General features: G+C 46.3%; 1 protein-coding gene across 2 annotated transcripts; it reads left to right on the top strand.

Annotated features, from left to right (window-relative positions):
• Positions 1 to 7,022: 7,022 nt before the first annotated feature.
• LOC307137895 (vitelline membrane outer layer protein 1-like) lies at positions 7,023 to 21,138 on the top strand. Of its 2 annotated transcripts, XR_013817969.1 has the most exons (5): positions 7,023 to 7,274; positions 8,485 to 8,618; positions 10,277 to 10,390; positions 20,647 to 20,882; positions 21,056 to 21,133. XR_013817969.1 is itself a non-coding variant. In XM_079835902.1 (4 exons), exons 1-4 carry the CDS (start codon positions 7,101 to 7,103, stop codon positions 20,828 to 20,830), a joined length of 606 nt encoding a protein of 201 aa, XP_079692028.1. In that variant the 5' UTR covers positions 7,023 to 7,100; the 3' UTR covers positions 20,831 to 21,138. The 2 variants fall into 2 exon arrangements, 1 of the variants encoding a protein (XP_079692028.1); XM_079835902.1 differs by having other exon boundaries at positions 20,647 to 21,138.
• Positions 21,139 to 21,789: the final 651 nt, after the last annotated feature.

Here is a 21,789-nt window from a genome sequence, read left to right as displayed (position 1 = left end):
AAATTACCTAGAAAGAGATCACCCCAAAAATAAATGTCATCAACCTTCCCTATTTTCCTGAAATGAAACTCCCAAAAATGGCACCCTCCCCTACAATCCCCAAATCTAAAAGAAATGAAGAAACTAAACAAACATACTTAAGATATGAGAGTAATCAAAGTCCTGAAGCCTGAAGCCCAGAGCTGACTACACCTTTGACTCAAAGCATGATTATTGTATTTTACTCTTTAATAATTAAATACATTTCAGTAAAGTACCATTTAAATAAATGTAAATGATTACTAAAACTACAGAGGCTTTGATTTTTAGTGTTTTAAGGCTTTGAGCAAAACATCCCACAGAGAAGTCAAATTGTCCCTAACCCGACTTACTGTACCTAACCTGAGAATAAATAATAAGGTCAAAGGTGTTGTTAGAGTTTTTATAACATTGTGCTATGATTGACTAAATGTCCCTGTTGGAAGAGATCATGTGTTAGGGTTTTAGTGAATTATTGTGTTTTGAAAATTAGTTTTGGAGTTTAGTTTACTATGTGTGATTTTGAGCATGAAAGTAACCGTTTTGGCAATTGCGTGATGTAGCGTGTGTTGGTGCATTAAGAGTTTAGGAAATTTGTTAAAAGTATTGAAAAAAATGTCACAGTGATTGTAAAAAACTGTAATATCAAGGTATAAAACCAGCAGCTTACCTCTTACCATTGTTAGTTCTTGCAGCATCCGTCCTCCTCCCCTGCTCCTCCTTTTTGTACAATTTTGCCTATTATAGGGGGGTAATCGGAGCTCGGGTATAATATCCTCTCCGAGCCCCTCTATAGCAGACAGTAAGCCAAAATCTGTTTACCACTTTCATTTTCACAGATTATATGGGCACACAAACTCATGAACATTCATTTGGAGAAATGTATCAAATCGACTGAAAAAAACTGTAATACTTGAAAATTTAGTTAAGTTGCATTCTTGGTTGAGCAGGACATCTACACTCACCTAAAGGATTATTAGGAACACCATACTCATACTGTGTTTGACCCCCTTTCGCCTTCAGAACTGCCTTGATTCTACGTGGCATTGATTCAACAAGGTGCTGAAAGCATTCTTTAGAAATGTTGGCCCATATTGATAGGATAGCATCTTGCAGTTGATGGAGATTTGTGGGATGCACATCCAGGGCACGAAGCTCCCGTTCCACCACATCCCAAAGATGCTCTATTGGGTTGAGATCTGGTGACTGTGGGGGCCATTTTAGTACAGTGAACTCATTGTCATGTTCAAGAAACCAATTTGAAATGATTCAAGCTTTGTGACATGGCGCATTATCCTGCTGGAAGTAGCCATCAGAGGATGGGGACATGGTGGTCATAAAGGGATGGACATGGTCAGAAACAATGCTCAGGTAGGCCGTGGCATTTAAACGATGCCCAATTGGCACTAAGAGGCCTAAAGTGTGCCAAGAAAACATCCCCCACACTAATACACCACCACCACCAGCCTGGACAGTGGTAACAAGGCATGATGGATACATGTTCTCATTCTGTTTACGCCAAATTCTGACTCTACCATCTGAATGTCTCAACAGAAATCGAGACTCGTCAGACCAGGCAAAATTTTTCCAGTCTTCAACTGTCCAATTTTGGTGAGCTTGTGCAAATTGTAGCCTCTTTTTCCTATTTGTAGTGGGGATGAGTGGTACCCGGCGGGGTCTTCTGCTGTTGTAGCCCATCCGCCTCAAGGTTGTGCGTGTTGTGGCTTCACAAATGCTTTGCTGCAGACCTCGGTTGTAACGAGTGGTTATTTCAGTCAAAGTTGCTCTTCTATCAGCTTGAATCAGTCGGCCCATTCTCCTCTGACCTCTAGCATCAACAAGGCATTTTCGTCCACAGGACTGCCGCACACTGGATGTTTTTCCCTTTTCACACCATTCTTTGTAAACCCTAGAAATGGTTGTGCGTGAAAATCCCAGTAACTGAGCAGATTGTGAAATACTCAGACCGGCCCGTCTGGCACCAACAACCATGCCACGCTCAAAATTGCTTAAATCACCTTTCTTCTACCCATTCTGACCATTCAGTTTGGAGTTCAGGAGATTGTCTTGACCAGGACCACACCCCTAAATGCATTGAAGCAACTGCCATGTGATTGGTTGATTAGATAATTGCATTAATGAGAAATTAATGAACAGGTGTTCCTAATAATCCTTAAGGTTAGTGTATATCTAGAAATAAACAATTTTGCATTATTGGATTATTATACAGATTAGTTATTTTTTCAAGGATAACAATCTAAAACTGAAATCAACTTCTCGTTCATTTAATTTCTCCATGTTTATCTGGTCATGACTGATTAATCAAAGAATGAATAAATGCTTTGTGGAAAATATGCCCCTTTTCAATAATGGGGGACTTACGAAATGGGGGTTTCCCGATCAGGCATTTTCTGGGATCTTCTCAGTGCCAAAGGGTGCTCCGTCTCTGAGAAAGGAGGTCCTTCCTCAGAGGGATTGGCCAGGGAGGGTTCAGAGAACCAAAAGGACGTGCTCCTCGTTCTCCCTGATCTTGCTCAGGACCTGTGCGAGAAGGCTCACTGGGGGAAACGCATACTTGCATAGGCCCCGCAACCAGCTGTGCGCTAGTTCATCCGTGCCGAGGGTCCCCTTGGTCAGGGAAAAATACCAGTGGCAGTGGGAATTGTCTGGGGATGCAAACAGATCAACCTGTGCATCGCGGAACTGTTCCCAAATCAGCTGAACTGCTTAGGGATGGAGTCTCCATTCCCCAGGACATGGCCAATGTCGTGAGAGCTCGTCAGCTGCACAATTCAGCTTTCCTGGGACGTGACCTCTCACGGACTTCAGCTCGGCTTTCAACTCTATCATCCCAAACCTCCTCCTGCCCAAACTAACTCAGCTCTCCGTGCCCACCTCTGTCTGTCAGTGGATCACCAGCTTCCTGACAGACCGGCAGCAGCTTGTGAGGCTGGTAAATTCTCATCCAGCACCCGCACCATCAGCACTGGAGCTCCTCAAGGCTGTGTTCTCTCCCCACTGCTCTTCTCCTTCTACACCAACGACTGCACCTCTAAAGACCCCTCTGTCAAGCTCCTGAAGTTTGCGGACGACACCACAGTCATCGGCCTCATCCGGGACGGTGACGAGTCTGCTTACAGACAGGAGGCTAAAGAGCTGGCTGTCTGGTGTAGTCAGAACAACTTGGAGCTTAACACGCTCAAAACAATGGAGATGATCGTGGACTTCAGGAGAAACCCCCCTGCTCTCCCCCCACTCCCCATCATGGACAGCACTGTAAAAACAGTGGAGTCATTCAGGTTCCTGGGCACCACCATCTCTCAGGACCTGAAGTGGGACATTCACATTGCCTCCATTGGGAAAAAAGCCCAACAGAGGTTGTACTTCCTCCGCCAACTGAGGAAGTTCAATCTGCCACAGGAACTGCTGAAACGTTTTTATTCTGCCATCATTGAATCCATCCTATGCACTTCAATTACCGTCTGGTACAGCTCAGCTACCAGATCTGACCTCAGGAGACTACAGAGGGTAGTAAGGTCTGCTGAGCGAATCACTGGTACAACCCTCCCTACTCTCCAAGATCTGTACTTATCCAGAGTACGTAAAAGGGCTGGAAAAATCACTCTGGACCCCTCTCATCCAGCACACTCCTTCTTCGAACTGTTACCATCCGGTCGAAGCTACAGAGCCCTGAGCACCAGAACGACCAGGCACAGGAACAGTTTCTACCCTCAGGCAATCCATCTCATGAACACTTCACAATAAACGAGAAACTCACACACGTATACACACACACACACACACACAATTGTACATTCCTTTTATTCACTTATTTTTAACACACTTATTTACATTTCTAATTTAAACCTAAAATACGTGTACATAGTATGTTGCTTATATCATTTATTTTTAATTTTTATATTGGGTCTATGCTATTTTGCACATTGTCTGTATATTTGTATATTGTAATTTTTATTTTTTATTTTTATTATCTGTGTCTTGTCACTGTCATTCTGTGCACTGTGGAGCTTCTGTCACTACAACAAATTCCTAGTTTGTGTAAACATACCTGGCAATAAAGCTCATTCGGATTCTGATTCTGATTCTGATTCTGAATGACACAAATTGACCTCAGATGCTTCTGACTCCATAACAAGAGATGGCGGGCGAGTTGCGACATACAGTGGGAGTGCGACATCCCTGATGGTTGATGTACACTACTGATGATGTGTTGTCTGAACGGAACAGTACGTGCTTGTCCTTCAGCAGTGTTGGAAAACGGTGCAGGGTTAGATGTACAGCCAGCAACTCGAGGCAACGGAAGTGTCATAGGTGCTGGGGTCCTGTCCAGAAGCCTGTGGCAACATGTCCATTGACTCAGGCAAGTCAGCAGTGACTGCACTTGCTCGTAAGCTGCACATACATGGCGACCGAGTCAATTTCTATCCCAAAAAAAGAGATCCTCTGCACGGGGACCCAAAGTTGACCCAAAGGTCCAGACTGGCAAGGTGCTGGCGCACCAGGTCCCTGTGTTCGCGTTGCACATTGTCATCTGTGCCCTCTTGGAGCTCAGAGGTAGGGAAGCCAGTTCAAAAATATTGGTTACTGCCGGCCGTGATGCCAGTGGTGGAGAACAAAAGATTCTCCCCTGGCCCTCCACTGGAGGAAGGAGTGATCCTGCTACCATCTCCTGAAAACAACTGATGCCCATCTCTGAGCTGCCCATCTCAGGAATGCCACTTAGCCTGGCATTTGGTAGAAGAGGCTGGCCTGGGAGATCAGGGAGTCGAGGAAACATTCGCTCAGACTCCCAGGTCTGGCAGGTTCAGCCATCGGTGGTGCTCCTGGACCACCAAAGTGGACAACACCTTACCCAGGGACTGCACAGTGACCTTCGTTGCTCGGAGAGTGAAGTTGGTGGCAGTGCGCACTTCCTGCATAAGCCCTGGGTCAGCACTTACCTTGTGCATGGTTTTTAAAAACCTTGGCCTGGTATATTTGCAGGATGGCCTTCACATGCAAAGCAGACTCGGCCTGACCCGCAGCTCTGAAGGCATCTGCCACTAAGGTGGATGAGAATCCACAGGCTTTGCCTCTAAGAACTGGTCACTTTCTCATGCAGCTCCGGGAAGAAAGGCCCTGGTGGCGGTAGCAGGTGATCAGTGTGCCCCTTGCCCAGGAGCCCAATGTTCACAGCTGCCCGCGAAAAGCCTCATCTCCAGAGGACTCAGGCCCGCCTTGTGATGCGGCGATCGGCATCAAATCATCCGCCGAAGCCCCGAATGAAACGCTGGCATCCCTGGCGTGAAGGACCAGCCATCTCAATCGGAAGCTCCACAGCTTGTGATGTGGAGGGGGGTGTGGACCAAGGAATACACGTTGGGGTGTCCCACACCGTAACCCTCAGAACACCCTGGCCATCAGCCAAAGTAGGTCCTCGGATTGGGGAATGATAGAGGGGACACTACCCCTTCTGAGGTCATTGAGTCTCGATCTGAACATAGCGATGGTCATGTTCCCTCAGTGAAAACTTGACGAGCGCTGCCTCAGTGTGATTAAAGCCAAAAAATGCTAGACAGTGCTCGTGGCTGTCAGACGGATGAATGACGCGGCCGCACTGAGAAACATACGGGCAAGACATCTTGAAAAAGACGTGCCCATGTAGCTCTTTTAGAAGAGGAAAAACCCAGGGAGAACACACACACACTGTGGCAGATCACTGCACAGATCAGCAGCAGGGATGCGGAACTCGCTGGAACGCACTGTAAACCAACACCTTTCTCTACAAGACGTTGCTCATCTTACTTGTAGAGAAAAGCGCAGAAGGCTAGTGATGCACTCGGATCCGAAGCAGAAACATAATGCAAGATTGCATGCGCGGCTCCTTATATACACACAGTTCGCCATGCAAATTTCACAGACCCATGGCATTGTTTTGCCATTGGCTCGTTTTGTAGAACTCGAAGGTGATTGGCTTCTAAGCGAAACCTCCATTCCGTCAGTCACTGATGTAACTCGTAGTGACTGACTGAAAGGGAACTTAATTTCTACAAAGCAAGTCAGACATCAAAGCATAAGAAAAGTCAAGTCAAGTCAACCTTATTTACATAGCGCTTTTTACAATGCAGATTGTTTCAAAGCAGCTTTACAGTGTTAAAAAGGAAAATAATGCAACATAATTTTATTCAGCCGTATAGCCATTCTGGAGAAAACGGTGATGTCATCAGTTCATTTCAATTATCATACAGTGACAGTGTGGGCTTTAGATAAGTAATTTAGTTCATATGGTTAATTTAGTTTAATAATTAGATTTATTTGTATATTTAGTTGAAAAATGTAGTGTCCCCAACTGAGCACGCCAAGCCAGAGGCAACAGTGGCAAGGAAACCAAAACCCCATCAGGTGACCTAATGGAGAAAAATAAACCTTGGGAGAAACCAGGCTCAGTCGGGGTGCCAGTTCTCCTCTGGCCAATTAACAAACAGCGTATGATCATTATTCTGGTAACTTTACAGGTCAGAGGTCATAATAGATCGGAATATTCGAAAGATCGGAGGCAACATGCTGGAGACGGGTTTATTGAGGATGATGTGTTGATTAAATAATTATTAAATTGTAATATTCGAACAATCGGAGTCATCAAGCCGGAGACGGGTTTATTGAGGATGACATATCGACGATGCAATTTCAGGGGAGTCTAATTGACACGGTCTCTGCAGACACTTCAAAAGTGTGTGTGTGTGTGTGTGTGTGTATACTGTAGTTTTTGTCCAAGTATTTGACCTGCTTGGTGTTTGTCTTATTATGTGTTTACAATTACATGCAGGTTATTTACTGTAATATTTGAGTTGTTTTAGGTTTACACCGTCACAGTCTGGAACCATAGTATCATAATATTGATCAAATCTGGTCTATCATTTACAATGATAACATTTAGATGTTCTATTTGCTGTGCAGGTTGGACTTAGATCATGCTGTTAATGGAGGGTCAACGTCCCACATTGAGTCCCCCACACACACACACACACACACACACATCTGCTCTGGGCTCCAGTAGAAGACATCAGGACGGCTCTCAAACCATGTCCAGAGCTCTTCATTTGACGCTGTTTTCACTTCTGGCTGTTTTTGGGGCGTATGTGAGCGGCAGATCCGTCGGAAAAGAGCTGAAGGTCCAGAACGGGATGATATGGGGCTCGTGGGGGCAGAAGGAAATATGTCCGTCTGGAATGTACGCCACAGGGTTTAGTCTTAAGGTTAGTAACTATTAGTAATGTGAGGTTTAGTCGTAAAAAATTGGACTGGTAACCAAAGAAATTTAAAATGACTTGATTTACTTTCTTAATTCATGTTCCTGAACAATTATTGTGGTTATAAATTATTTTTGTGATGTTATCAGAATTAATTAGTTTTTTGGGTGATGCAATCTAGGTCATGCAGACTACTGGTTAATGTTAATGTCAACCAATATTAAATGCCAAAGTGCCCAACTTTATAGCAGAAAAAATATGTTTACAGCCTGGTACAAAAAGTGGTTTTGGTCTATACAGCTAATTTTGCCTTTCATGACATCTGTGAGGGGGGTTAATGTTTTTTATAACTCATCCATTTAAATTATATTAAACCTCTGCATAATTAACCCTCTTGAGTCGGCTTATCAGTGCCAAAGAGACTCAAATAACTCTGTCGATTTTTATAATTCATGCAAGTGTCCACTTCAGTGACAGGTGGATTGCTGCTGCTGTCACTACTAGACATTTGTCTGCTGTCTGTTAGTCCACCCACGTTGTAACGTGTGAGCAGGGATGAAGTGAGAATCCAAGTGCGGCATGAATGATTTAATAACAAACAACATCCAAGAGCAAGGGTATCTAAAAACAGGCAGGAGCGCAACGACAGGACCACACATACAGGAGCAACGACTGGCAAACAACAACTGAAGCACTGGGGTATACACAAAGGGAAACAAGGTTAACAAGATAACAAGGGGGTGTGGTAAATGGGAAACACCTGGGAAAACTACAAAGAACTACAACGCATGGCACAAGACACGAAATAACAAAAAAAGTCCACAAACACATAGGGAATTTATGACACACGTCCTGCCTCTTTGCCCATTTTCCGTTATCCGGGAGTGACGCGCTGCCTAGATCGCGATGGCCATCTCCGCCCACTTTGGGCTTCAAAAATGCTTTTCAGAAACCTACGTGTGACGTCACGGACACTATGTCCATTGTTTTATACAGTCTATGTACTGTACATATAGCCAACTTTACCCACATACATACAGTATACTCACAAAAAAAAGTGTAGCAAATCATTTATAACGACGCCATATGTAAAATATCCTATCGCCCAGCTATTTGAAGTCTTCACATTTCCGTTTATGTTGTGTGTTTTAGTCAGTTTTAGTTTTTGTCTTAATTTAAGTTAATAACACTGCTCTAAACAGATGTTTTTCTGAAGGTGGCAGGGATGTGGGAATCGCTGGTTGGTGATAACACAGCGCTCAATGGGATTCGCCTTCACTGCATCGACCCGTCCAAAAGCTCATCAGGCCCGTACGAGGACTACGCCACAGTTCAATCCGATGTAGGAAGGTGAAGCGTTTAAACTGGACGTAACACAGAGAAGCTGTACCAAAACCTAGTGGGCTGCCATTATTATGATGACACACAGAGATGCTGCTCATGGAGAGCGCTTAAAATCGTTCACTAAACACTCTTAGATGCTTTGTTCAACATGATAATCTTCACAAATAAACAACTTTTATACATTTTGAAGCTTTAATACAGTCGCCAGAAGTCTAAAGCTAAACCTAGACTATAAATGAACTACACCACGATCACACGACTTCAACGTCACCACCATTAAAGGGTTAGTTCACCCAAAAATGAAAATTCTGTCATTAATTACTCACCCTCATGTCGTTCGACACCCGTAAGACCTCCGTTCATCTTCAGAACACAAATGAAGATATTTTAGTGTAAAGCTGATGCTGAGAAAGGCTTCAGATAGGCCTCCATTGGCATTCAGTACATTTACACTCACAAGACCCATAAAAGGCACTTAAAACGTCGTTACAAAGTCCATCTCACCACAGTGACTCTACAATAATTTTACGATGCGACGACAATAGTTTTTGTGCGCAAAAAAAAAATCAAAATAACACCTTTATCCAACTTGTTCTTGTCTTCCGTGTGTGCCTCCACGACGCATGCGCGAGAATATGACGTAGCGCCGGGGTTCGGGAATCCATGAAATGCACACTTTAACCCGATTTTGAGAACTACGCCGAGACCTAAAGCACGATCAATGTAGAATTCAACAGCTGAGATACGCGCGTCTTCCTCTGCTCGTAAACAAATCTCTTCTGGGTCATGTGTCCGAGCGCCGGATCTGCGTCATATTATCACGCTTGCGTCGTGGAGGCACACACGGAAGAAAATAACAAGTTGGATAAAGGTGTTATTTAGATTTTTTTTGCGCACAAAAACTATTGTCGTCGCATCGTAAAATTATTGTAGAGTCACTGTGGTGAGATGGACTTTGTAAAGACGTTTTAAGTGCCTTTTATGGATCTTGGGAGTGTAAATGTACTGAATGCCAATGGAGGCCTGTCTGAAGCCTTTCTCAGCATCAGATTTACACTAAAATATCTTCATTTGTGTCTGAAGATGAACGGAGGTCTGACGGGTGTCCAACGACATGAGGGTGAGGAATTAATGACAGAATTTTCATTTTTGGGTGAACTAACCCTTTAAGCTTCCAACAACCATTCCATTATTTCCTCATATTCTTGTTGCGGCTCCTCTCTTCCCAGTCTGTCAGTAACGCTCTGTTTATTTCCTGTCTCTATGAAGCCCGTCCTTCTGAAAAGCACAATGTACTCTGATTGGTCGGCTGGAGCAGTGTGTTGTGATTGGTGTTTGGGAAATGTCCCGCCCCTTACCATAACTGGCAGTTTCAACACACTACTAACTAACTCAACCAGGCCCGCCCCTTTATTCTGCTTATGAATGATTTAAATGAGGAATATTGTGACGCGTTGGTTCCCGGAAGAAAACTCAAGACTATAATGGAGGCGTTTCAAGAGTTCAGAAACAGTGACAATGATATAGAGAATAACTCTCGCTGGAGGGACTTTGAAAACATTTTTCATACTCAAACAGCAACATTTCACACTGAAGAAAGCTGAAAAAAACATAATAGATAACTGGTTAAACCACTAATGTCCATTATCACATTCTTTTCTCAGCTGGGGTAAATGGTCAGATATAAAATGGTGCTCGAATGGATTCCTGACATCCTTTCAGCTGAGAGTGGAAACAAGCCAAGGGACTTGGGACGACACGGCCGCAAACAACATCAGGTGATGGTTTTATTTATTTAAAAATTATTTTGGAATCATAACAGCATTCCATAACAAGCTGCATAAACACGTCACTGCATGAGGCTCATTCATGACCCTTTGGGAAAACTCCTTTTCTCCGAAATACTGAAGCCTTTTATGAAATAATGCAGTGCTTACTGCACAGCCAAAACAGTGCTTGCACGCTATTTGAGCGTCTTTTATACACTGTTAGACATTTAAAAGAGATTTTACAGTAACTTACTGGCAACACTGTTGCCAGTAAGTTACTGTATTTGAGATTTACAGTACAATAACCGCATTTCAGTTTAAAGTAACTACATGTTACTGTAATTATGTAATACAGTACCGTTACTGTAAACCTTGGTTAACAATGCATTAATCCTAATCCTATTCAATCATAAATTCTAACTGAATTACATTAATTCTTACATTAATTTATCCTACAGAAGTAATCCAAACAGACACAATTATTATGAAATATACAATTCTTTATTTAAAACATTGTAAGTGCTTTAACTTAAACATGTAAATGTGTGGAAAAAGTTCACTTTAAAACATCCTCAAATCATATCTTATTTTCAGAAAATCATGTATAAAAGCAATCAGAGTGCATTCAATGTCACTTATTTTACATTGTATTTACATGTATGCATTTGGCAGATGCTTTTATCCAAAGTGACTTGCAGTGCATTCAAGGTACACATTTTACAATTTGTCAGTTCTTGCTTTCCCTGGGAATTGAACCCATGACCTTGGTGTTGCTAGCACCCCACACTATTGTTTGAGCTACAATTTTAAAAACTCTGCAGAAAATAGTTGATGAATACTGTAACTTTGGTGCAAAATATTCATATACATGAATAAAATATAAACATAAAAAAGCAAATGAATTCTGAAATTATACACAAGTTTCATGTCTGTGCCATCTTGCACATTTGATGATTTCAAACAGGAACCAGGATTCTGCTCCATTATGGCAAGAAGAAGTCCCTCTAGATAAGAATGATATAAAGTTAGTCATACAATTTGAGTATACACAAACTTTTTACACTGTTTGAATTTAATAAAAAATAATAATCCCATTACAATTCATCATAATGATAAAATAGTATTTTATACACAGTTAACACTTTGAGGTACACCTAGCTAAACGTATGCTGTCTAGTTTAATCCAGTCCTGCAATGCCTTCATGAAGATGTGAAATGAAATGTTCAGTTTTTGTTTTAGCTGGTGATTCAATGCTATGAATATTTTGAAGAATGTACTTTGTAGTGATGCTGAACCTGATTGCATATTACAGAGAGGTGTTTCTGTTATTTAGCTTAACAAAATTGATATGGAGTAAAAAACTAAAGAAAACTGTCAGTACATAATAGTAACAAACAAACTGCTCCAAAAAAGTAATATTACTGAATCACCTCAACACGATTTCATAAACTATTTAATCAAAAACAACAATGTAACCTATGTAACACGTGATCACTGTCATGCAGAGAATCTGGCCAATCGTGGAACAGCTGTGTCGTCATCAAAGTCTGTGCAGTCGCTCTGGAGAAACTGCACCGGCTGTATTAGCCGACTGCTCTCGAATCGCTCTCGCGGTGCTTTGATGCCATACGTCACTGTCACGTGGCGTCGGCGCTGTCTCAAATCAGACAAAATTTCTAATCGGCATGACGCCCTGTGTGAATGCAGCATAAGTGCCTGTGTACATTACATATCCTATTAAAAAAGTGTCTCACCAGTTTTTCCATTCAAACTCCATTAGGTGGCGAAGGAAGGATGACACTCTGTTGTTGATTACAGTGGTCTTCCTGTTAACAACTTCCCCGGTCTTCCGTCTCACTCCGGTTTTGGTGGTGCATCTTGTTCCCTCCTCTGGGTTTTTCCTCACGAAAAAAAACTTTAAGCAAGAGAAAATTAAGTGAGAGAATAAAGATATGTTAAATTTCTTCACCCTTAGTGCCTTTGCTTTAAATTTTTGGTAACACTTTAGAATAATGGTCCGTCATTAAACGGATAGTTCACCTAAAAAAAAAAAAAAAAAAAAGTAAATTCTGTCATTTACCATTCACTTCCATAGTAGGAAATAATTACTATAGAAGTGAATGGTGCCTCAATCTGTTAGGTTACAAACATTCTTTATCTTCTTTTGTGTTCAGAAATGTATTCAGGTTTGCACGTGATCAACATTATTCTAAAGTTTTGCCAAGTTTTTTTCATAAATTATATTTCATCTACCAAAATCATCCAAAAATTGGACAAACACAGTTTTGGATTATTTCAGTATAATATAATTTATGAAAAAAACATGGTACATGGCTAGCTAAAAAGAAGAGGAAAAACGTAATCATTTTGTGATTCAGTTAAACAGACCCGACTAAAACATACAAGAAAAACATTGAATTAACAGTAATATGTGGAGAAACAAAGAGGGGTAACGTTACTTACTGTTGTATGAGTTCCCTTTCAGTCGGTCACGTTCGACGTACGTCGGAACTGACCGACGAATTGGGATCTGATCTCAGAGACCAATCTACTTCGAGTGTATTAAAAACGAGCCAATGGAGATTGGCATGCGATCCACGCATTCCACGCACCGCCCCGCAGCGCGGGTATAAATAAGGAAGTGGAATGCTTGATCATTGCTTTCTACTTCGGAGCCGAACAGCGAATGTTTCCTGTTTCCTGTTTCTACGAAGAGTGTTTTGACGAGTCTCGTGAGAGGATCTGCTTCCAGTGCTGGTGTGACGGCGCGTCAGCGAGTGCCGCTTCAGACGGAGATCAGCTGTTGGTTCGCTGGGCGTTTCCTATTCTGAGTGCACACACAGGCTTGCACCTTTGTACTGTGTGGTGCCGCGGTCATCTCCCTGAGTGCTTCAGCACGTAAAAGAGCAGTTTCCTTTCTAAAAGAGCAACACGGTTTGACCCTGCGTCTTTTTCAAGATGTCATTCAAACCGTGTGTTTCTGGATGATATCTGTCCCCAGCTGACGGTCACGTTCGTTGTCTCACGTGTTTGGGCGTTCAGCATGCTGAGGCTGCGTTCGTGAATGACTCATGTTCCCATTGCGGGAACATGACCATCGCAGTTTTACGGTCCAGACTCCATTACCTCGAAAGAGGCGGAGCACCATTGCGCATCCCCCGATCTAGTGGTCCTCCCGCTGCAAAGCAGAGGGCTGCTACTTTGGCTGATGGCCTTGGTGGGGACCTGAGGGTTACTGTGAGGGCTTCCCCGACGGGTCAAATGGCTCCTCGGGCCCCTCCCCCCTCCGCTGCGCCGGTGGAGCTTCCAGAAGAGCGCGCTGGCCTCCCCCGGGAGGTCCCAGGCGTTTCTTTTGGGGCTCCGGCTGAGGACATGCTGTCGATTGCAGCATCGGGGGACGACCTAATGGGCTCTGAGGATGAAGATTCGGCTGCGCTGCCCCCTTCGGGTGTGACAGCGTTGCCCGAGTCCGACCCAGAGCTTACGGCTATGCTTTCCCGGGCCGCCGCGAGTGTCGGGCTCGAGTGGAACCCTCCACCGTGTCCCGAACCCTCGCGGTTGGACGATTGGTTTCTCGGGACGGCCCGTGCTGGTTCTCAGCGCCCCGCCCCGGTTCCTTTCTTCCCGGAAGTGCATCAGGAGATCACGAAATCGTGGGTAGCGCCTTACAACGCTCGCTCACGGTCGACTGACTCCTCCGTCCTCACTACTCTCGATGGTGGTGCGGCTAAGGGCTACGTGGGAATCCCCCCAGTCGAGCGGTCTGTGGTGATGCAACTGTGTCCCAAGACCGCTGCGGACTGGCGGGGTGCCCCGCGTCTCCCCTCCAGGGCGTGTAAGTTCTCGTCCGGTCTCACGGGCAGGGCTTACACCGCCTGCGGGGAAGCCGCATCATCTCTGCATGCCATGGCGCTCCTGCAGGTCCACCAGGCCAAGGCGCTAAAGGAATTGCACGAGGGTAGTTCCGACCAGGGTGTTATGCAGGAACTGCGTGCGGCGACTGACCTCGCTCTCCGGGCGACGAAAGTCACTGCACGCTCCCTGGGTCGGGCGATGTCCACACTAGTGGTCCAGGAACGCCACCTGTGGCTGAACCTGGCAGACATGCGTGATTCCGACAAGGTCCGGTTTCTCAACGCCCCTGTCTGTCAGACCGGCCTCTTCGGCGACGCCATCGAGAGCTTCGCCCAGCAGTTCTCGGTGGCCCAGAAGCAGACGGAGGCCATCAAAAACATCCTGCCCCGACGACCCGCTGCTGCCTCCACCCAGTCGTCGTCGGCAGCACCTTCGCCTGCTCGTCGCCGAGGGCGTCCCCCTGCGTCCGCCTCCGCCCCTGCGAAGCCCAAGCAGCAGCCTCCACCGGGAAAGCAGGGTGCCGGACGTAAGGGAGGCGCCCAACCCGCTCAGGGCTCCGCTAAACCAGCCGGCAAGCGCAAGGGGAAGCGGCCCTGAGACGGGCAGCCCAGGGAAGACGGGAGCTGCTCTGAGGGAGATGATGTCCGCATCCTTCTCCCACCACCCGGAGGAGGACCGGGGGGCCCCGACTGGTATCACATCTCTGCCGCTGGCTCTCCGGAGTCCAGCGGCACCCACATTTTCAATAAAAGAGCAGTTTCTATTTTCCCTGGGCCCCAAGAGGGCTAGGTTGGCAGTGCGCGACGCCCCCGGGCCTTGCCACTTCTTTCCTCCCCTCTCCCCCTCGCCAGGGGGCAGCAGTATGGGCACCGAGAACGCCCCCGGGCCTTCTCACCCACACTCTGCCCCACCCTGGAATATTCGGACAACACTCCGGGCCGCCTCCGGGCCTCCCGAGTCGGGTCCGTCTATTCCACTTCGCTGCCCCACCCCGGGTACGTCTGTGGTGCCGTTGGTCCCGCTTGTACGGTCTCTGGGGGCTTGGCTTCAGCTCCCCAGGCCGTCTCGCTGGCTCATCCGTACCATCAGACTCGGCTACGCGATTCAGTTCGCTCGCCGGCCTCCCAAGTACAGGGGCATCCTCTTCACCTCCGTGCGGAGCAGCGATGCCCAGGTCTTGCGGTCAGAGATCGATGTCCTGCTGGCGAAGGACGCGATCGAGCCGGTTCCTCCAGCCGATATGAAGGCGGGGTTCTACAGCCCCTACTTCATTGTACCCAAGAAAGGGGGTGGGTTACGGCCAATCTTGGACCTGCGTATCCTGAATCGGGCCCTGCACAAGCTCCCGTTCCGGATGCTAACGCAGAAACGCATTTTCGAATGCATCCGTCCCCAAGATTGGTTTGCAGCGATCGACCTGAAGGACGCGTACTTTCATGTGTCTATCCTTCCTCGACACAGACCGTTCCTACGTTTTGCGTTCGAGGGGAAGGCATATCAGTACAAAGTCTTGCACTTCGGTCTGTCCCTGTCGCCTCGCGTCTTCACGAAAGTCGCAGAGGCAGCCATTGTTCCGCTCAGAGAACGCGGCGTTCGCGTCCTCAACTATCTCGACGACTGGCTTATACTCGCCCAGTCTCGGGAGCAGTTGTGCGAACACAGGGACATGGTGCTCAGTCACCTCAGCCTGTTGGGCCTTCGGGTCAACCGAGAGAAGAGCAAACTCTGTCCCGCACAGAGGATCTCTTATCTCGGTATGGAGCTGGATTCGGTCAGCCAGACTGCGCGCCTCACGGAAGAGCGGGTCCGGTCGGTGTTGAACTGCTTGAATTCGTTCAAGAACAGGACGGCGGTCCCACTGAAATTTTTTCAGAGGCTCCTGGGGCATATGGCATCTGCAGCCGCGGTAACGCCGCTCGGATTGCTTCATATGAGACCGCTTCAACACTGGCTCCATGGCCGAGTCCCGAGGTGGGCGTGGCAGAGCGGCCAGTACCGGGTCCCAGTGACTCCTTACTGCCGCCAAACTTTCAGCCCATGGTCCGACGCTTCGTTTCTCCGGGCCGGGGTGCCCTTAGAACAAGTGTCCAGGCATGCTTTGCTCTTCACGGATGCCTCCTCCACGGGCTGGGGGGCCACGTACAACGGGCATGCAGTTTCAGGTCTGTGGACGGGACCTCAATTGCATTGGCATATCAATTGCCTCGAGTTGTTAGCAGTACACTTGGCACTGCACCGCCTCAAGGGGCCGCTACGTGGCAAGCATGTACTGGTCCGTACGGACAGCACTGCGGCCATTGCGTACATCAACCGTCAGGGTGGTCTACGCTCCCGTTGCATGTTCCAACTCGCCCGCCACCTCCTCCTTTGGAGTCAGAAGCATCTGAGGTCGCTTCGTGCCATTCACATCCCAGGTGCGCTGAACCAGACAGCCGACGAGCTCTCTCGCCAGTCGACACCTCCGGGGGAGTGGCGACTCCATCCCCAGGCGGTCCAGCTGATATGGGACCTCTTCGGAGCCGCACAGGTAGACCTGTTTGCCTCTCCGGACTCGACCCATTGCCAGTGGTACTATTCCCTGACCGGGGGCACCCTCGGCACGGATGCACTGGCGCACAGCTGGCCCCGGGACCTGCGCAAATATGCGTTTCCCCCAGTGAGCCTTCTTGCACAGACCCTGTGCAAGGTCAGGGAGGACGAGGAGCAGGTCTTGTTAGTTGCGCCCTACTGGCCCAACCGGACCTGGTTCCCAGAACTAACTATCCTCGCGACAGCCCCTCCTTGGCCGATCCCCCTGAGGAGGGACCTTCTTTCTCAGGGACGGGGCACTCTATGGCACCCGCGTCCAGACCTCTGGAAACTCCATGTCTGGTCCCTGGACGGGACGCGGAGGTTCTAGGTGGTCTACCACAGGCAGTGGTGGACACAATCTCTTCTGCTAGAGCCCCCTCTACGAGGCGCCTCTACGCTTTGAAGTGGAACCTGTTCGTTGAATGGTGTTCTTCCCACCGGGAAGACCCCCGAAGGTGTTCGGTTAGTGTCGTGCTTTCTTTCCTGCAAGATGGGCTGGAGCGAAGGCTGTCTCCCTCCACCCTCAAAGTGTACGTCGCAGCAATAGCGGCGTATCACGACGCAGTCGAAGGTAAGTCCGTAGGAAAGCACGACTTAATCGTCAGGTTCCTCAGAGGTGCGAGGAGGCTAAATCCTCCTCGTCCAAACTCGTTACCCTCTTGGGACTTAGCTCTAGTGCTCAGAGCACTTCAGAGCCCTCCCTTTGAGCCTTTGCAGTCTGTGGAGCTTAAAATCCTGTCTATGAAGACAGTGCTTCTGACGGCATTGGCCTCCATCAAGAGGGTAGGGGACCTGCATGCACTTTCGGTCAACGAATCGTGCCTAGAATTCGGGCCGGCCAACTCTCACATTGTCCTGAGACCCCGGCCTGGATACGTGCCCAAGGTTCCTACCACTCCCTTCCGGGACCAGGTAGTGAACCTGCAAGCGCTGCCTTCGGAGGAGGCAGACCCAGCCCAGGCTTTGTTATGTCCCGTCCGCGCTCTCCGCGCTTACGTCGACCGGACTCAAAGCTTTCGGACCTCAGAGCAACTCTTCGTCTGTTACGGAGGCCAGCAGAAGGAGCACACTCAACAAGGAGTGTTGCTTCTTCCTGGGCGCTGGCTCAAGGCGCCTCGCTGACAGATATATGTAGAGCTGCGGGCTGGGCGACACCTAACACGTTCGCTAGATTCTATAGCCTCCGTGTAGAGCCGGTATCTTCCCGCATCCTCGCCCCCAGTGGCCAGTAGCGCTAAGTGCCCGTTCTAAGTGTCGGCTTGCAACGCCACTCCCGCCCTCTGGGCCAGATACGTGCGTCTATTTTCTCCAGTTGTGTTCCCCGGAAACGGCTAACCCTGTCGAGCTCCTCCGTCACCCCTGCGGTGCCAGACGTTGCGGCCGTCTGACGCCAGGCCTGCACCCGTATGCTTGTGAAACGTGTGTGTAGGCTGGGTTCCATATGTAGCGGTCCCCTCACGGCTACCCCATATGTGTATTCTTCCACGGTACCAGCTACCCTACTCGGCTAGCCCCGTGTCTTTCCCTTGACAGAGCCCGCTCTGTCGTCTCTGGGCGTGTTCTTTCCCCCCTGGGACCAGGCTGGAACCACCCCAGAGACTGCCATATGTTGCACTACCCTGCCAGGTTAGTCCTTATGTGTATTCTGCCACCTAGCCTTCTACGAAGGACGTGGCCCCGCAGCGTACCATCTCCCGAGACGGGCACGCTTTCCCAGCGTTATCCAATAGTCACACTGAGTGGGTCTTGCAGAAACAGCAGTGACTGACCTCCCTGCTTGGAGCCCTGACTTCCGTACCATCTAAGACGGTCCAGTGCGCTCAAGCAGGACGCTGGAAGGGCCAGCGCCCTGGCGTTTTGGTAGGGATCCCAATTCGTCGGTCAGTTCCGACGTACGTCGAACGTGACCGACTGAAAGGGAACGTCTCGGTTACGTATGTAACCCTCGTTCCCTGAAGGAGGGAACGGAGACGTACGTCCCGTCGCCAGGTGCTGTGCTTCCGCTAGGGGGCCGAGTCACTAGTTCGGCTCCTCAGCAGAAAAAAGCAATGATCAAGCATTCCACTTCCTTATTTATACCCGCGCTGCGGGGCGGTGCGTGGAATGCGTGGAACGCATGCCAATCTCCATTGGCTCGTTTTTAATACACTCGAAGTAGATTGGTCTCTGAGATCAGATCCCAATTCGTCGGTCAGTTCCGACGTACGTCTCCGTTCCCTCCTTCAGGGAACGAGGGTTACATACGTAACCGAGACATTCCAGTGTCACACAGCACAGGCAGGCTCCTGGTATTCTTATTTAAAATGTAAAATAAATCATGTCAATCCAAATGTAAGAAACAAAAAAGACTTAGTTTTTTCTCCTGTGACCAACGTTAACTACACGCTGACAGATAATATTTCATTAGCCAAGTTACTTGACTTAATGTTAATGTAATCTTTGCTTGTTAACGTCGTTATTTTCGCAACTAGTGGCCAACGTTAATTTACTAACTAACGTCGTCCTAATGTACGCTTAATATGCTCGATAAACAAAATCTTCATTTTATTGGTAAAGTTAATTCAATAAACTCACTAAGTCTTTTTAAAAATAAAACGTAGCACCAAAGCTGAAGCAAATGATAACGTTTATGTAAAGTATGTTGTCCGGGCCGTGAGCTCTCTCCCCGGGCAAAACTTAAGACGCTGCACTGGTTCCTAATCTAATTCAATAAACTCATTTTTAAAAAATAAAACGTTAGGTTTACCTCAGTTTTTAGCACCAAAGCTGAAGCAAATGATAACCTAACGTTATGTAAAGTATATGTTGTCCGGTCTGTGAGCTCTCTCCTCGGGCAAAACTTACAACGCTGCACGGTTCCTAATCTAATTCAATAAAAAATTGTTTTTAAATAAAACGTTAGGTTTACCTCAGTTTTTAGCACCAATGCTGACAAGCTAAAATTGGGGTGCATACAACCGCGGATAGTACAAATCACACTTACCTTGCTTGTTTGCTGTTCTCACGGGGGATGAAAAAAATCTTTGCAGGTTGTCCGGACACAGCTCATAATGTTCTCTGGAACCGTGAGCTCTCTCCTCGGGTGAAACTTTCAACGCTGCACTGATGGTTCCTAATATAAATCTAAAGCAAATCCTGGCGATCCCAATTGTGCCAAAGAGGCCGTTGTGGTAAATACAGTATTGTACTTTATTTTTAAAAAATACAGGAAATCACTGTATTTGGTGTTTGACGTCATAGAAAATTCCCATGATGCAACGGGAATTACAGTTATTTACTGTAAAGAGAATTTACAGTATTATACTGGGTGATATATAGTAAATAACTGTACAAATTACAGAAATGTCTAACAGTGTAGGCAGATGCCCCGCCAATTCAGTTACGCCGCTCTGCCATTGGTTCGAGCAGTTCCCACTGAACAGCCAATAGCGTGCGAGTAAGCCTCAAGACTGTTTTGACTGTGCAGTAAGCACTGCGTTACTTCATAAAAGACTTTAGTATTTCGGAGAAAAGGAGTTTTCCCAAAGCGTCTTTGACGCAATACTCGTTCCCTTATCTCAGGGAACCGAGGTTACCTCAGTAACCGAGTACGATATCAAGTGACCTGGTCAAACGGAGTTATTTAACACCAAAATATCACCCTAAAAAATAAAGGTTATGTAATAGAAGAACCTTTTTGGGTTCTTCAAAGAACTGTTCTGTAGACAGCTCTTAAAAGAACCATTTTCCCCCATTATAAATGACCTTCTCTGCAATGTAAAGGTTCCATTGATGTTAAAGGTTCTTCGTGGATCCATGGATGCCAATAAAAAACATTTATGTGCTGAATTTTCACCAGGTTTAACTGCAGTGGGAATGCCAAAACACTGGAGGGATCTGGGACGTCGTGGGGCGTTTGGGGCGACTGGAGTGAGAAATGTGGAGGAAAAGGAATCTGTGGCATCAAGACGAAGGTGGAGCCACCGCAGGGAGTCGGAGATGACACGGCCCTCAATGACGTGCGCATGTTCTGCTGTGATTGAACTCATTGGTTTAGGAACCAATCGTTTGGTGGAATTTTTAAATACATCATCAGTAAACCATATCTACAATAACTAGTTTTGGGCAGAATTAATTAAGCAGATTTTCCCCTCTTCGTATTTAATGGACAACAATGAGAACAGCAGCAACATCCAAAACTGAAAGATCTTGAACATACTAAAGAATTTACTTACGTTTCCTCACATTTGTACTAGTCATCAATCTAGGAAATACATTTCTATGACGTTTCTGCATGTGATTCTGTGAATGGACATTAAAAATATTAATAAAGTATACGGAGTGTTTCTTCATGGGTCAGTTCTTAATTGAATGTATGAAAGCCCATTTCCGCCACATAAGAAAAGGAAAATCGTGCTTTGGAAAATTTTAATTGTGACATACTAAGCCACAACTTGACATTTTAAGGACTTATGTCTAAATTATGACACAGACATTCGAAAATATGACATACAAGTTAGTTATGAGATGAGATCAAATAGTCGAAATTAGATAAAAATTTGTAGGCTTAATTATTACTTTCTATGCATCTTTTAAGCCATAATTTCACTTTTTATGTTTTAATTATATGATTTAGTGAGTCATAATTGCGATTTACCAAATGTTTACCAAAATCAAAATGTTTACCATTACCAACATCTTATGTTTATTTTACCAAAGAGCTCTTTCAAGTTTTTCTTATGTGGTAGAAATAGCAGACTTCTAGGGTTTAGTATAAATTATTATACTATAAAAATTAAAAATCAGTCATTTTTTACTCACCCTGGCATTGTTCCTGAGCGTATGACCTTTGTTCTTTTTTCCTGATCACAAAAGAACAAAACTTATAAAGATTACCTCTCTCACTGGATAAAGTTTTAAAGAAAATATGCAAAATTCGTGCCGTATATTTAGACATACGATAGTTTGGTTGTCTGAGGTGAATAAATCTCTGTCACGGTTG

Source organism: Gobio gobio (assembly GCF_949357685.1).
Source record: "Gobio gobio genome assembly, chromosome: 14".
NCBI lineage: Eukaryota > Metazoa > Chordata > Actinopteri > Cypriniformes > Gobionidae > Gobio > Gobio gobio.
This window is presented reverse-complemented; position numbering and strand designations above follow the sequence as displayed.

Coding starts and splice junctions, on each gene's coding strand:
- LOC307137895 (XM_079835902.1), top strand. CDS start 7,101: ATGTCCAGAGCTCTTCATTTGACGCTGTTTTCACTTCTGGCTGTTTTT. Junction 7,275..8,484: donor CCACAGGGTTTAGTCTTAAG/GTTAGTAACTAT, acceptor GTTTTTCTGAAG/GTGGCAGGGATGTGGGAATC. Junction 8,619..10,276: donor GTTCAATCCGATGTAGGAAG/GTGAAGCGTTTA, acceptor TTCTTTTCTCAG/CTGGGGTAAATGGTCAGATA.